Consider the following 14,856-nt stretch of genomic DNA (forward strand, 5'->3'; position numbering starts at 1 on the left):
CCCAGTGTGAACTGGGCCTGCCTGGAACAGACTTCACTCTCCTTGTATGAAAAAGCTGTGCTGGGGCCTTGCGGCTGCTAACTTCTGTCCTGATTGCAACATCCCAGCCCCCTAACTGAGCTGTTCTGGTCTGTGACAGGGTCTGGCTGATAGAGCAGGGCTGCAGCTATCATGAAGGTGTGTCCTGCTGCTGGGCTGGAAATCCACATTCTCCAGCACGCAGCCCAGGCTCCACTCCTAGCTCAGCTGCTTAATTAACAACAAGAAGGTTCTGGGTTGACTTGGTTAAAATCTGTAAGAACCTACATGGGGACAAATATTTGACACTGGGCTTCCGTCTAGCCAAGAAAGGACTAACACAACCCAGTGACTGGAAATTGAAGCTAGACAAATTCAGACTGGAACTAAGATGTACATTTTTAACTGAGACTAATTAACCATTGGAACAACTTACCAAGGGTCATGGTGGATTCTCCATCACTGACAAACTTTTCAATCACGATTGGATGTTCTTATAAAAGCTCTGCTCTGGGAATTATTCTGGGGAACTTCTATGGCCTGTGGTATCCAGGAGGCCACAATGGTCCCTTCTGGCCTTAGTATCTATGGAAAGTGCAGAGGCTAGGGTGGGCAAACTACAGCCCCCCAGCCTTTTTAATTCAGCCCTCAAGCTCCCGCTGGGGAGCAGGGTTTGGGGCTTGCCCCGTTCTAGCTGGGGAGCAGGGTCAAGGGCTGCTCCACACTGCTCCCAGAAGCAGCAGCATGGCCCCCCTCTGGCTCATGTGCATAGGGGCAGCCAGGGGACTCCGCTCTGCACACTGGCCCCACCCCAAGCGCTGCTCCACAGCTCCCATTGTCTAGGAACCGTGGCCAATGGGAGCTGCAGGTACGATGCCTCTGGATGGGGCAGCGCGTAGAGCTGCCTGCCCGCGTCTCCACATAGGAGCCGGAGAAGGGATATGCCGCTGCTTCCGGGAGCCGCTTGAGGTAAGCACCGCCCAGAGCCTGCACCCTGAGCCTCCCCCCATGCCTCAACCTCCTGTCCCAGGCCTGATCCCCCTCCTGCCCTCCAAACCCCTCGCTCCCAGCCCGGAGCACCCTCCTGCACCCCAAACTCCTCATCCCCAGAGCCCGCACCCTCAACTGGAGCCCTTACTGCCCCCCACATCCTATCCACAGCCTGGAGCCCCCTTCCGCACCCTGAACTCCTCATTTCTGGCCCCACCCCAGAGACCGCACCCCCAGCCAGACCCCTCACCTCCTCCCACACTCCAACCCCAATTTTGTGAGCTTTCATGGCCCACCATACAATTTATATTCCCAGATGTGGCTCTCGGGCCGAAAAGTTTGCCCACCTGTGGGCTAGGGAATTCAGTTCCTGGGTGATGCCTCATAAATGCCCATAGTAGAGATTACCTGGCTCCTGGGGGAATGGGGTGCAATGCTCTGGGTTTGGGCAGGGCTGTGGCATTTGGTTCTGGAGAGTCTTATGAAGTTCACACCCTAGAAGCAGGTTGAAAACAACATGGAGTTTTTGTTCAAAGGGGAAGTGGAGGATCTTCACCGAACAGTTGGATCATATGGTCCTGACTGACCCATTCAGACAGCTGCCTGGTCTCTCTTTAACTCCTTGGGTCTTGCATGGCATGAGCTGGTGTCTGCCTCCTTGAATGTATCACAGGCATAAGGGGCAGGTACATAGCAATGGGTGACTTGGGGCCTATGCCAAAGACTCTGGTTTCTGTGCTCTAGCTCCTGCAGCTCTGGCTGCGGGCTCCAGAGCCCCTGTGCTGATGGCCAGCACTGAGGAGGGAACAGGTGCACTGTTAACCCTTCAAATGCTGGGTATAAACAGACTGAGCTCTCCCCAAAAGAGGCTGACTCCATCCCATCTCTTTCACCTTCTTGCAAAGTGCCCCAACATGAGATGCCCCTCCCCTGTCAGCAAGTTTGTCCAGCAGTGGGGCAGTCAGACATGTTCACCCCAGAGTAAGAGGGTATTCCTTGCGTCCCCTGGTCTGTGAGACCATGGAGGGGCACCCTGACCCCAGCAAGCTGCTGTTCCATAGCATCCCAGCCACTTTTTTGCTGAGCTGGCTTCCTCTTGTGAATGTGCCAAAGAGACAGGTGCCCTAATGAGGCCAGTCAGGTCAGTGACTGGGGACAGCACAAGATGCTGCTAAAGAAGCCAAAGAAATGTCAGCCCAAGCCAGGCAAATTCCCTGCCAAGCCTTGTCCTGGTTCAGTAGGGTTTGTGACTTCCCCCACCCCGATTGTAGCTAAAAGCCCGAATGTCTAAAACCAGTAAGAGCAGCACCCCTCAAACAGCACCTCAGCAGCAGCCCACCCTGCACTGACAGTGCAGAGCTAGCGCCCCCTCTGGCCAGTGCAGTGGTGCCGTACTGAGGGGGAACGGTTATGCAGCAATAAAACAATCTGCAGCACCAAGTCTCACAGCCCTGGGCTGCAGGGCTAAAAATAGCAGCATAGCTATTGGGCGGACTCCTGGGCTCTGAGACCCTCCCCCACCATGGGGCCCGGAGCCCCCAGGCCAAACATCTTCACTGCAATTTTATAGCCCTGCAGGCCTGAGTCAGCTGAAGCCTTGCAGTGGGCCTTTTATTGCAATGTAGAGGGAGCCAGGGGGACTGCAGGGTAATGCCAGACCCAGCACAACTGAAAACAGGGGCTCATCACACTGCCCCTTGCCAAGAGGCAGAGCTGGTTCTTGATGACTCAGGGGATGAGGAAACCTGACAGCCCTACGGAGGTGGGAATATCAGCCCCGCTTCCCGCCTGGGGCCGGAGGCCCAGCCCAGCCCTTTCCCAGGGTCCTCGAGAGAATGCTGGGTCACAGTGTGTACGCACATGAGCACACACATGCAAGCTGGAGCTGGGCCTTTTTATATCCTCCCTTCCCTTCCCCTCCCCTGCACTGGGAATGTCTCATTCACTCCAATACACTCGAGTGCCTCTGATCTGAGGGCCTGCCCCAGACAGCCCTTGACAATGATTTTCCACTACGTGAATGAAAGGAAATGACTCACTGGGCTATTGTGTCACCTCCTTGCCGCTGCTCCCAGCCTCACACCCAGCCCGAATGTTGGTTCACTGCTGACCAGGGGCTCTTTAGACAGGATTAGGAGCTGGCCTCTGTGTCTGGCCAGTGCGCATAGGTGAGCTGATGTGCACCAATGACAGTAGAGCAAACAGACGCATCCTGACACCCACCACATGTGCACACATGCTGAGTGCAAACACCCTGCCCTGTCCTCACGCTCCCCCCCCCCCCCCAGCCCAGCTTTCTTCCTATCAGCTGGTTCTGGAGTTTTGCAGGGGGTCTCAATTCAGCCAGGGGAGCCTGTAAGGAGGGGGTGGCTCTGTGCCTATCCTGCTGCTGTGACCCTGCTGGTTTCTGTTCCCTTCCCCAGTCACCCCTCATCCCAGCTGGGTCTCTCCTCCCTGCTCTCTGCCCCCTCCCCAGGGCTGGAGCAAGGGCCCATCAGTCTCAGGCCAGGCCCGCACCCAGTTCTGCAGGGATGGCATGATGGTGGTGGGATGTGAGTATTACTGAGCGAAATCAGCGTAGCCCCCTCTGGGGCCTTAGTTAGACTAGGCTAAAGGGGCCTTCTACCGGCCAAGGGTATGCTGCAGAGGAATAGCACCAGCCCACGGCCCTTCACCCCAGGACTGCGGTGTCCGCACCAGAGGCCGGCCTGGTCCAGTGGTGCTGGGTTCAAAGTTATAGCATTAAAGCAGTACAAACCCCGTCTCATCCCTTGCCATCTCCCTTGTCTGCTGCAGCATGGAACCATGCCTGAGCCTGTTGCCGCCCCCCAGCACCCACTCACACATGCAGCAGGGACAGTCTGCCAGCACATGCATCCCTGGAGCCAAGACTCCAAGCGAGGGGAGGAGCTGCCCCCCCACCCCCCAGGCCGGGCTCTCTACTCCCTTACATGCCACAAGGGGGTCTGGGGCTGACCCCCTTCCCCCCATCCAGGGCCACCCATCTGCTCCCATTGAGCCCTCCACCCACCCTGTGTGCAGGCATTCACAGCCATGCAAAGCGCTGCCAGGTCAGCAGGTGGTGCTTTGCACACCCTTGGCATTGATATAAATGATGGCAACAGAAGCAGGGGATCAGGCCAGCATGGTAACATCCATGACCCAACAGCCTGACCCACAGCTCAGCAACAGGGGCCTGCCTGGGGCAGGTAATGATGGTTGCCTGGCCACAGCAGCTGTGGCCTGAGTGGGTTTAACCTGCATCAAATCCCTGCTCTAGCCCAGCTAAGTCATGGTTTAACAGTGCTGACCCAGAGCAGGGCCTTCTCTGTGGCTGGCCACTTCCTCAGCACCATGCCCTAGGGCCAGGCTACACCAGTCCTATGGGTGGCCTTGCCCTGGCACCCACAGGGAGCCTTCCACCAGGGGTTCTTGCTCAGGAAGAATTTTGGCTGGTGGCTGCAGGGACCCTGAGCCAGGCTGGTCAGTTGTTAAGGCAACACGGTGTCGAGAGTAAATATTTGCCCTGGAAGGTGGCTGCATGTTCAGCCTGAGGTTTGAGAGGGCTGCAAATGCCTTTGGTATCAGGCTCTGCAATGAGCTAGCACAAACTGTGCCAGCAGGAGGGGCAGCGACTGCAGGATCAGCCTGGCTGCAGGGGCAGATGGTGGGAGGGCATACTCGCCCCCCTGGCGGTGCTTTCCCCAGATCCAGGATACGGGAAAACACAGGCTGTGGTGCCTTGACTTGGGATCCCCTGGAGGTGGGCCCACTACAGCTCCTCAGGGGGGTGGGGGGCCTGCACCCCAGGGTGTCGAAGGTATATTCACTGCTGCTTGTAAAGGCCCCAGAATGTGCCCAGGGTTCTGAGCATGGGCCATGGGAGCTGGGTGTGTTCACTGTGCCTGGCTGAGGGTTGTTCCAACTGGAACTCCTGGACTGGCTGTGGCTGGGGTGAGAGCATGGCCAGAGCCAGGTGCTGCCTAGTGTTACTTTGCAATGCACATGCAGGCAGATTGCACCAAGGCAAATGCTCTTCTGGGAGTGTTGGAACTTAGCAAGCCACTTTGCTTCCTAGAATTCAGACTGCTGCACCCAACCTGTAGAAGATAGAGCTTGGGCCAGGGTCCCCCTGGTACCCACTCCTGTCCTTCAGAGGGTGGAAGGCAGCAAGGCACAACTCACCCCACCTTGCTCCAAGTTGATCTTTTTAGACTGACTCTGCTTCTGATCCCCAGAGCCTGCAAGCAGGACCAGGCAACCCCACCACCCCAGTCTTAAAGTGATAGCTTGCAATTCCCACAGTGCTCAATACACACCACACCATGGTTGAGGAGGGGCCCCAGGGCCTGCCTGTCTTTTGGGAGGCCTAAACCAGAGCCAGAGCAGGTAGATAGGGGCTGGCTCTACTGGCTGTAGCTGAGTAGGGCCAAGGGGCAGTCTGCCTGGTGGGGGTAGGATTAAGAGCCTGTGTGCATCCAGTGAAGTGAGCTGTAGCTCACGAAAGCTTATGCTCAAATAAATTTGTTAGTCTAAGGTGCCACAAGTCTTTCTTTTTGTGTGGGGTCAGTTTGTCCTCACCAAGTGCTAGGAACTCAGAGCTCCCAGATAGGTGACTGGAGAGAGGCAGGCCTGCTGCAGCCCTCAGCTCCAGGCAGTACATGCATTGATCGAAGCAGGCTCTTGGCAGTGAGCTAGGCCCAAGCCCTGGCTACAATACAAACCTTGTTCCCACCAGAGCTGGGGTGTGGGCAGCAGCTCTGCTAATATCATTAACTTTCCACACCCCAACAATGGCTGGGGCTGCCCTTCTGAGCAGAGCCCTGCCCTGACCATGCTAGGCCAGGCCCTTGTCAGGGTCACTTGCCTCTATTGTGCAGAGTGACAGACTGAGTGAGATAAGACGTGCAGAGCTGGGAGGTGCCACATCTCCTGCTGCCCTGGCCAGTACATTAAGTAGCAAACCAGACTCCATTCTACTGCAGCCCAAGCTGCTGCTTTCAGCAGTGCAGAGCATGCTGGACACAGCTCCAAAGCAGAGCCAGAGCAAGCCACTGCTTCTGAGAATTCAAGCCACTGCACACAACCTGTAGAAGACAGATATCCAGGCTGCCAGCTTGTGCCAGGGTTACTAGCCTCTGCTCTGAGCAGCCCATCCTGACTGCAGCAGCATTAACTCTCTGCAGCTTCTCAGAGCTAGGCACCCCCCAAACACCATGGATCAGAGTGACCCAAACGCAGAAAAACCTGCCATGTACTGCCAGGGCCTGAGGTGACTGGCTCCTCCTAAGCCAACTGCCCACTGTAAAGGGCAATGAGTCCCAGCAACAGCAGATGTGCCTGTGTAGATGGGCTACCCAGCACCCCTAGGTCAAAGCAGCCCAGAGGGGAGAAGCAAAAACAGTTCCAGGGACTGCCCCCTCCAGTATTTTGGGAGCAGAGCTGGTGCCCCACCACAGCTAGTTTCTACACCTGGTGCTGAGCAACCCACCCAGATGAACAGCCCACGAGAGATCAGGACTCCACCCAGACACCCATTCTACCACCAAGAGCATCCTGCCACTTTGCGGAGCCTACAATCACCAAGGGACTCAGCAGGCTGAGGTGAGGGCGACTCCTGGCAGGAGCTGCCCCATTATCTAGGGGCCCAATAGGGGCTTCCAAAACTGAGGGCCCTGGTTTCTGGACACCCCCTGCCCCCCCCCCCCCAAGAATCCTGGTGGGGGGGAAGATGGGCCACACACCATGCTCAGCTTGCTGCTGTCTGGCCATTACTGTAACAGTGGCTGGGCAGCAGGCTGCTTCTTGCAGCCCCTACAGCATGCCCAGGTAATTACTCCCATCTCCCCCTTTTGCCCATTTCATCCTCTTAGAGATCACAGGCCATGGCACAGCCAAGGCAGATGGCCCCTCCCACTCGGTCCACCTGCTTGAAGGCACAGGCTGTTCTGCATGGACATGCCTGATCCTTTGTGGATTGCCCCTCAATACAGGAGCAGAGGCCCAGCTGGGTAAGGGCCTAGTGCCAACAGGCTGCTCCCACCAGTGAAAGTCTGGCCTCACCCCCTTTCAGGGGGCCTCTCGTGTGTCCTAGACAGAGGAAGTTGGGCCAATAGGAGCAGCCAGTTGGTCTCCACCAACTCATGCTCCCTCCAGCACAGAGGGACCCAAGCCTGAACAGAGTCCTGGCACTAACCCTTCCTGTGCTCCCCCTTCCCATAGGCCGTGCAGAGGTGGCCGTTTGCTTGCACTGCCATTTCATTCTTTGCGGCCCCAACAGTGTCCGTGAGAATTGACAGCTAAGCCAACCCTGAATGAGCTGCTCAGACCCCAGTGCCACCCCTCCACCCCCACCCTGCTTTGTGCTAGGCTTCCCCATCACACACAAGGACTCAGGGGTATAAACAAGTTTTGGGTGACCTTTATTCTGATTGGTGACCTCAGAGATACATTCCACAGTCAGAGTGATCAGAGCACAGGTGACAGCTACAGCCTAGCTCCAGAGCTGGGCATGCAACACTGCTGGACCAGCTAGGGTTAGGGTCAAACCACAAGTCAGCCAGGAGCACTGGGGCCCCCTGGTGTTAGAGCCAGCCCCAGTGTTACAGATGCAAGGCACTTCCTAGCTCCTCCACCTGGGAGAGCACAGCACACAGCTGCACCTAATCCTGAGGGAGGACCTGGACCAGCTGGCTGACAATGCCCTATCCCAAGCCCCAGGGGCAACAGGGCAGGGTATTGCAGCCCTTTCTTCACAGCCCCAACTGGGCAGCATTCTGCCTCCATCCCAGCTACTGGAGCCTGGGACATCATGTTACATGTTTCGTTACTAGCACAGGAGAGTTACTCCAGGACAATACAGACCACTCTGCAGCACACGTGCAGGATTAGAGACAAGACAGTTGCTAGCAGGTCTTACAGCTGAACAGGTAGACTGAGCCCTGCAAAGGAGATTTTTGGTCCTAAGACTATTGACAGATCAGCAAGAGCCACTGGCCTGGGTACCTGGAATGCAAGAAGTGGGTTTGCTGCTTCAGGCAGAGCCCCAAGCCCCAGGGAGGAGAGAACTGGCTAGCAGCCATAGCTTTGGCACTTTGCTTTGATGGCAGGATGGGAGGGGGCAGCCTTGATTGGTCCCAATGTCAGTCTAGACAGTCATTTGGTCAATATGGAAATGGGAGTTTGGACCCTACAGAACTAGGGTGCAAGACAGTTTGGGGGGAGTTCATGGTGCTGGGATAGGAAGCTTTGAATACAGACTTTCAGGGCATGAGGCCCTGGCCTGTTTCACTGTGATGGTTTGCAGGGAGTGTTCAAGGCACCACTCCCCAATTTTCTAGACTGTAGACAAATATATTAAACCCGGGGGGGGGAGGGATGGTGGGGAGGGAGTGCTGCCATGCTGGGCTGATCAGAGGATCTGGCGTGGCATCCCATAGCCTGTCATGCCTGCTTGCGATGCACCCCGGTTGGTGCCCATCTGCAGCCCAATCACGTTCTGACCCTCCTTCAGCTTGTCTTTAGAGAAGTCACGGCGGTTCTCCTGGGATTTCCTGGGGGTGAAGAAAACATGAGTCAGACCAGATGGGTCATAGGGAGAGCACCTGGGTGGCACCTAATGGCTAGGCAGCAGTGCATGCCGAAGAGGAGCAACAGCTCTGCCTTTGTTGTATTGGCTACACTACAGGGCCTTCCAGGACAGTCAGGCTGGATGAGCCAACATGGATGAGTTCCTTTGTAGAGGGACTGAGGCCCTAATCACTTTGCTTCCATGTACTGAAGTCCCCAAGCCAGTCACAGACTGAGCCCCAGAGTCCCTCTTGCAGGCTGGGGGAGAGGGGCAGCAGAACACTGGGAGGTGCTTGCATCATTTCTAGCCCTCCTGCTGGGAGAGGTGGCTCTGCACAGCTCTACTCCCTGCCTGGAGAGTGGAATCCTCTTCCAGTGGCTCCAAGGTCAGCTAGAGACAGGGAGCCCCAAACCTTACTGCACCCAGGGCTGGGCCACATCTGCTTGGCCTGATACCCCCCACCCTGTTCTGAGGGGCTGATTTTCTGTTACTCTCAGAAGTTCAAGTACCACTTACTTGGGGAACCAGTTGGGATCTCCCACGAACAAGCCATCTTGCTTTGTGACAGCCAAGCCCCCCAGGTTCATCAGGGTCCTCTGCACACAGGCCATGTTCTTTCCTGGCAGAGCAGAGAACCCATGAGTGACGTGCTGTGGTTTGACCTAGGTGCATTCAGCACAGAGCCCAGCCTCTGCAGCAAGCCCAGGCAACACTTGGATGGGTTCAGTAACCCAACCCTACCTGCCAGTGGGGCCTGCTGCTCATCTCAGTTCACCCCCAAGCTATCTGGCCCCTGTACAGAGCCCTGGTCAGGGTTCAGGATAAGCAGCCATTCCAGAGAATGGTGACAATACCATCCCCAGACAGATTCTCCTGGGTCCAAGCACAGTCTTTGGATGTGCCAGGCTGGCTGCATTTGGCAGAAGCATCTGCTGACCCAGCAGGTGTGGAGCCTGCTGGGAAAGGGTCAAATGGGCTCTGCTAACTCATGGAGGCAGGAGACCCAGTGCCACCCAGATACATGGGCTGAGTCACCCAGAGGAGGATCCCCAGGACAAGAAGAGCCTGGGGAGGCAGCTTTCTGCTGATGAAGCCAGACCCCATGAAGGGGAAGAGTTTGGATTTCGGCACAGCACAAGGGCTGAATCTAGGGAAGGCTGCTCATGTGGACCTTCCAACTCAGGGGTTCCCTGCTCAGCCCCATGCTAGGGGTTAAGTCTCCCACATAAGCCAGGGCAGTTATGTCCCAGACCAACCCTCCCTTCCCCTGCTCTCCCTACCTTCCCAGAGGTCCACAGTCTGGAAGATGTCAGTGGGTGCAATGCCATACTGCTCAGCAGCCCGCAGGAACTGGGAGATCTGTTCCATTTGCTTGAAGGCCTTGTTTGAAGGCTCTGTGTTGGCGACCGGCCCCTGGCCCTTTGGGTAGAGGCTGTTGATGAGTTTGCCAAGCACCTGGGCAGGAAGGACAAGGATAAACCCAGGACTCAGCCAGCATGCTGGGCTGGTCTCTGTAGCAGCCTCCACAGCACCCTGTATCTGGGGACAGGACCCTCTGTGGGGGTTACTTCAGGGCAGAGTCCCCCTTGTTAGCTCAGCTCAGCCAGCGTGTGCCCTGGTGTGCTCCACTCCTGCTAGGGGAGGCTCAAGGGGCAGCAGGGAGGGCCTGGTGCCTCTGGTCTATAGAGCTGTGCTGCCCCCGCACAGAGACCCTGGAGGATGCTTGTATCTCACTGCCCCATCAAGGAGGGGGAATTGCCTGGGGCTCCAGCTCCCTGGAGGGGAAGGGACATCCCAGCTCATGCTGGGAAGCCCAAGCTGCTGGGGCACACAGGGGGATCCTCCTGCCCCAGCGATACTCACTGTGCCGTCTTTCAGCCACTCCTGGAATTTCTCTTTCCCAGGCTCAGGTGGCTGGATGCCCCCACACTGTGCCAGGATCCACTGGGTGAGGATCTGCTCCAGCTCTGGGTCATACTGCTTGTCAATCCTCTGCTGAACCTCCCAGCTGAGTCCATAGGCTGGTCCCCTGTTTGCCATGGCAATGGTGCAGTGTCTGCAGGGCCAACACAGACAGGGCAGGTGAGTGAGGCACCCTCTGCCGTCTGAGCCATGATGGCAGCACAGGCTGGGGGAGGCAGGATCCATCAGCCAGACCCAAATGGCACCAAGGGCCCAGCCCCTTTGGCCACTGCTGGGCATCCCAGGGCAGAGTTGATCCTGGCTGGCTCTGGATTAGAGACTGCCCTGGGAACAGTCCCCCCCTGCTTTGAGTTTGGGGGTCTCTACTACAGTGGGGCACCCCTGCCAAAGGCCAGGGACAGAGACCTCACCTGCCTGTGGGAGGCAGCTCTGTTCTGCAGTCCCAAAGCTGGGAGGTCTTACCAGAGCAGGAGCAGCATGTGCTGGGGATGGTCACAGTCACAGGGGAGGGAGGGTGCAGCATCCTCCCTGCAAGCCAACCTGAAAGCCCTGTCCATTCCCCAGCAGAGGGGCACATGCTCTAGGCCCATTTCCTGGTAGGGAGGGGAGCCCTGGGAGCGCAGTCTGGGCATCTCCCATCCAGCTCAAGACTTCAAGCCAGCAGGGAGATCCTGGACTCGGCTGCTTGAGATCCTAGTCTCCAGCACAGCATCCTGCATGCTCCCCCAAACACTGTTCTCTCCAGGAGGAGTGCACAGCAGCACTCCTCCCTCTCCTGCAGCTCTGAGCCCCAGGTGGGGCAGAGCCCCAAGGTAAGTGCTGGCCTATATGATGTGCTGATGCCGGGCCGGGTCCCCAATGCCCAGGGTCTGCAAGGGGCAGACACCACAACAGGACTGGCCCCTTCTGGTGTTGCCTTCCAGACAGAGGGAGCCCCCTTCCTCCCCTGGCTGGGAGCAGATAGCAGTAAGAGTGGGACCAACCCACCCACGGCCAATCCTGCATCTAGGCAGAGTGGGGGCTATCTGAGCCTGCAGAGGGAAGCTCAGCACCCAGGTTCCACCTGCAGACCAATCACTGCATGCAGAGAAACTTCATGGAGCCACCCACCCTTTACTCTGCCTACACAGGACCCCCAGCCTGAAGGACTGCCTTTGCTGGGCCCCATCACAGCACTGCAGTGGGTCACTGAGCAGGGCCAGGGCTGCCTAGAGGATTCAGGTTGCTGAGGGTCTTTGGTGGCAGGGGTCCTTCCACTCTGGGTCTTTGGGACACTTCTCCAAAGACATGGAGCAGAAGGACCCCCGCTGCCGAAGACCAGGAGCGGAAGAAGCGGTGGCGAGTCCTTCACTCCAGTTGTGTTCGGTGGCACTGAAGGACCCACTGCCGAAAACTCTGGGGGCCCCTGAAAACTCTCGTGGGGGCCTAGGGCAAATTGCCACACTTGCCCCTCCCCTGGCAGCCCTGCCCAGGGCCCATCACCAGCCCAACAAGCCCCTGCTGCAGAGCGAGTCTCTTCAAAGATACTCCCAGCAGCCAACTTCCCACAGCATGGGACACACCAGGCCCTGGGAAGCCCCACCCTACAGCTGACTGTCAGGGGTGTTGTTTGGAGACTCTCTGCCTTCTGACAAGGTGCAGGGCAGAGGGATGGTGCTCCTGTAACTCAGTATAACCCCTCCCCCAGCCCAGGGCTGCCTTTTCGGAAGGCCCTTACCCCAGGGGAAGGAAGCTGTGTGGCAGGGATGGGCTCCAGATATGGCTTCCCCTTCCCCACACCCAGTTCCTGCTTCTGCTATTCCAAGACTGGATCCCTTCAGCTTTTGGGGCACTATAGGGTCAGCACTGATCAGGGCACCTCTGCACTGGGCCCAGCAGAGCATCATTCAGATTCAGCATGTCAGCCCCTCCCCTCACCCACCCAAAAATGCCTCCTGGGCCAAAGCCCACTCTGCAAGGTCAGGGCAGGAGAGGAGATGAAAACATGGTGGGTTAGGATTGTAGGAGAAGTTGTTGCGGCCTTGGCTGCAGCCTGGACCAAGGTCTCTCCAGATGGTGGGAAAGTGCCTGTCTGAGAGCCTCTCTCTCCCACCCACCGTGTACACTGGGTGCTGCATCAGGAAAGTCAACAGCCCTGCTGGCCAGGCACATTCCAGCCCTAATCTCTGGAACGCAGCTCTGTGCTGGGGCCAAGCAGGACGTGCCAGAGCCTCGGCCCAGCCCCAAGCTGCCTCAGGAGCCCAGCAGCTGTTCTGCAGGGGCCGGGCAGCTACCCAGCCCCACAGGCTGCTACATGGAGCCTTAGGGGGAAACCAGGGCTCCAGGACAGATGCAGCCAGGCCAGGGCAGAGCCTCTGGCTGGGGCTGCCAGTCCAGCCCTTGGCCTGTGTAAGGGAATAGGTGCCACGCCCCTCCCCACTTGCTGGGATGGTCATCTCAATCCCACTTGTTGTGCTCCTCCTGCCCAGGCCAGCTGGTAGCAGGATGGGGTCTCAGATGGGACCAAGCTTTTGGGGAAGAAGAGGGATGAATGAGCTGCAACTCTGATACAATTCACCCCACTGCTCCACCTCCAACCACTGCTAAATCATGCTTGCACCTCTGGGTGAGGCCTAGGCTGGAGTTCTCAACCAGGAGACCTCATCACCTCTGTGAGGGCTGCCAGTGTCACTACCACCAGCAGTAGGGGAGTGTTGCTTAGTGAGGCAGAGACAGGGGCTGGAGAGAGCGAGACTGCACAGGGTGCCATACAATAATGCTGCACTCAGCCAAGGAGAGAGACTTGGGATTCCTGCCTCACAACATGGGAGCAAGAGAAGCTGCAAGCTCTGCCCGAGGTGCAGGCTGCACATGGAGCAGTTGCTGGTCATCTTCAACACAGGACCCAGGCATCTCCAGCACATGGGCAAGATGGAGGCAGAGGGGGCCATGCCCAGGAGCTGCAGAGAAGGCTAGACTATTGGGAGGGCAGCTGGCAGCGCTGGGCCAGAGGAACTCTGACCAGGGCTGCCATGGCAGGCCCCTGCAGGGCTTGTGAACATGGGCAGTTCTGCTGTGGCTCCTGGAGGGAGCAAGCAGCAGCATTTGATGTGCCAAGCCTGGGTACCCATCCATGCCTGCAGGGCAGTTCTAGCAGAGTCGTGGGGAGAGAGGGCATGCAGGCACCAACAGAGCCTATCCTTGCAGAGACTTTTGGCCCATGCTGGGCATAAAGTGGGCAGGATGACAGCCACCACCCTCTAGACTAAACCAGGTGGAACAGACAAGCCCCAATAAATGATCCTGCAGGCCAGCCAGCCCCAAGGCAGGACTGAGCCAACAGCCCCCCCCACCATGATGCTACACCAGCACTTCCTGGACAGCAACTTATCACCCTTGCAGGGAACTTCCTACCCAAGCAACTCCTACCCCCACCCCCAAACAGTGTCCATGGCAGACCCCACTCACAGGCACCACCTTTAGGAGCAGGAAGTGGTAAGGGGGAGGGAGGGTATTTCAGCTCCTGCAGCCATTCTGAAGGGAGAAGCTCCAAGGGAAGGCTGGGAAGGAAATAATCAGCATTTGCTGGTCCCTGCCCTGGTGCCAGATGGGAGCGAGACCTTTCCAGAGATTCCCCTTATTTATAGAGCCCCAGTCCTCCCTGACTGCACTGCTCCCTGCCCACTTCCCCCAGCAACTCAGTCAGGGGCAGCTCCTTATAATCCTGACCCTCAGCTGGTCAAACAAGGGGGCAGCACAACCCAGATGCACATGGGCACCCAGCAGGCTGGCTCCCCACCCCACCCATTATTATGGAGCTGACCTTGCAAGAGCCCAGCGGACCCAGCACCCCACCCCTCCCATGGAATGTTTACCAGGGTTGGGAAATGGCTCTGGGGCCCAGAGGCGGGGAGGGGAGGGGGAAGGGTGAATCACTCCCATCCAGGGACAATTGCTATTGAGCAACTTGGCAATTTAATCATGTCTGGAGATTGTCAGTAGTTTGGTTCCCTCCAGATCCCTCAATGTCACTGAGACCTAGCCTATGCTGGATGCTCAGGGCATGCATGGCTCTGGCAGCTGAGAGGAAGGGGCGAGGATGCCACAAGCCAGGGATGCTGCAGCATTCAGCGTTCCTGTGGCAGAAAGCAGGCCCTCCCCCTTCCAGCCTGGTGCCAATATGGCAAGGGAGGGGTAAGAAAGGAGAGCTCTTCTAGACACAATGGCACATGCACCCATCCAGGCAGGGGCTCCCACCTCCATAGGCTGGGACCCAGGGGCTAAGCCAGATGGAAATGTGGTTCCCAGTCACACACAGGAGGGAGGGGTGCTATTCCAGAGCTGGAAGGCTAGGCACTCTACCCCACCCAGACTGC

General features: G+C 57.6%; 1 protein-coding gene across 3 annotated transcripts in view; it reads right to left on the reverse strand.

Moving 5' to 3' along the window:
- The window catches only part of TAGLN2 (transgelin 2), a 28,712-nt gene that overhangs the window by 5,839 nt on the left and 8,017 nt on the right, over positions 1 to 14,856 (reverse strand). For 2 of the 3 annotated variants that reach the window (XM_038383255.2, XM_038383254.2), the window contains exons 2-5: positions 10,442 to 10,634; positions 9,859 to 10,033; positions 9,095 to 9,197; positions 7,408 to 8,561 (exon numbers count right to left, since the gene is read on the reverse strand). In XM_038383255.2, coding sequence (XP_038239183.1) covers positions 8,420 to 8,561; positions 9,095 to 9,197; positions 9,859 to 10,033; positions 10,442 to 10,618 — 597 coding nt within the window. In that variant the 5' untranslated portion in view covers positions 10,619 to 10,634 and the 3' untranslated portion in view covers positions 7,408 to 8,419. Of the gene's footprint in view, positions 1 to 7,407; positions 8,562 to 9,094; positions 9,198 to 9,858; positions 10,034 to 10,441; positions 10,635 to 14,856 lie in introns of those variants that run through there. The other variant, XM_043502111.1, reaches the window with a different exon arrangement.

Source organism: Dermochelys coriacea, chromosome 24 (genome assembly GCF_009764565.3).
Source record: "Dermochelys coriacea isolate rDerCor1 chromosome 24, rDerCor1.pri.v4, whole genome shotgun sequence".
In the NCBI taxonomy this organism is placed as follows: Eukaryota; Metazoa; Chordata; order Testudines; family Dermochelyidae; genus Dermochelys; species Dermochelys coriacea.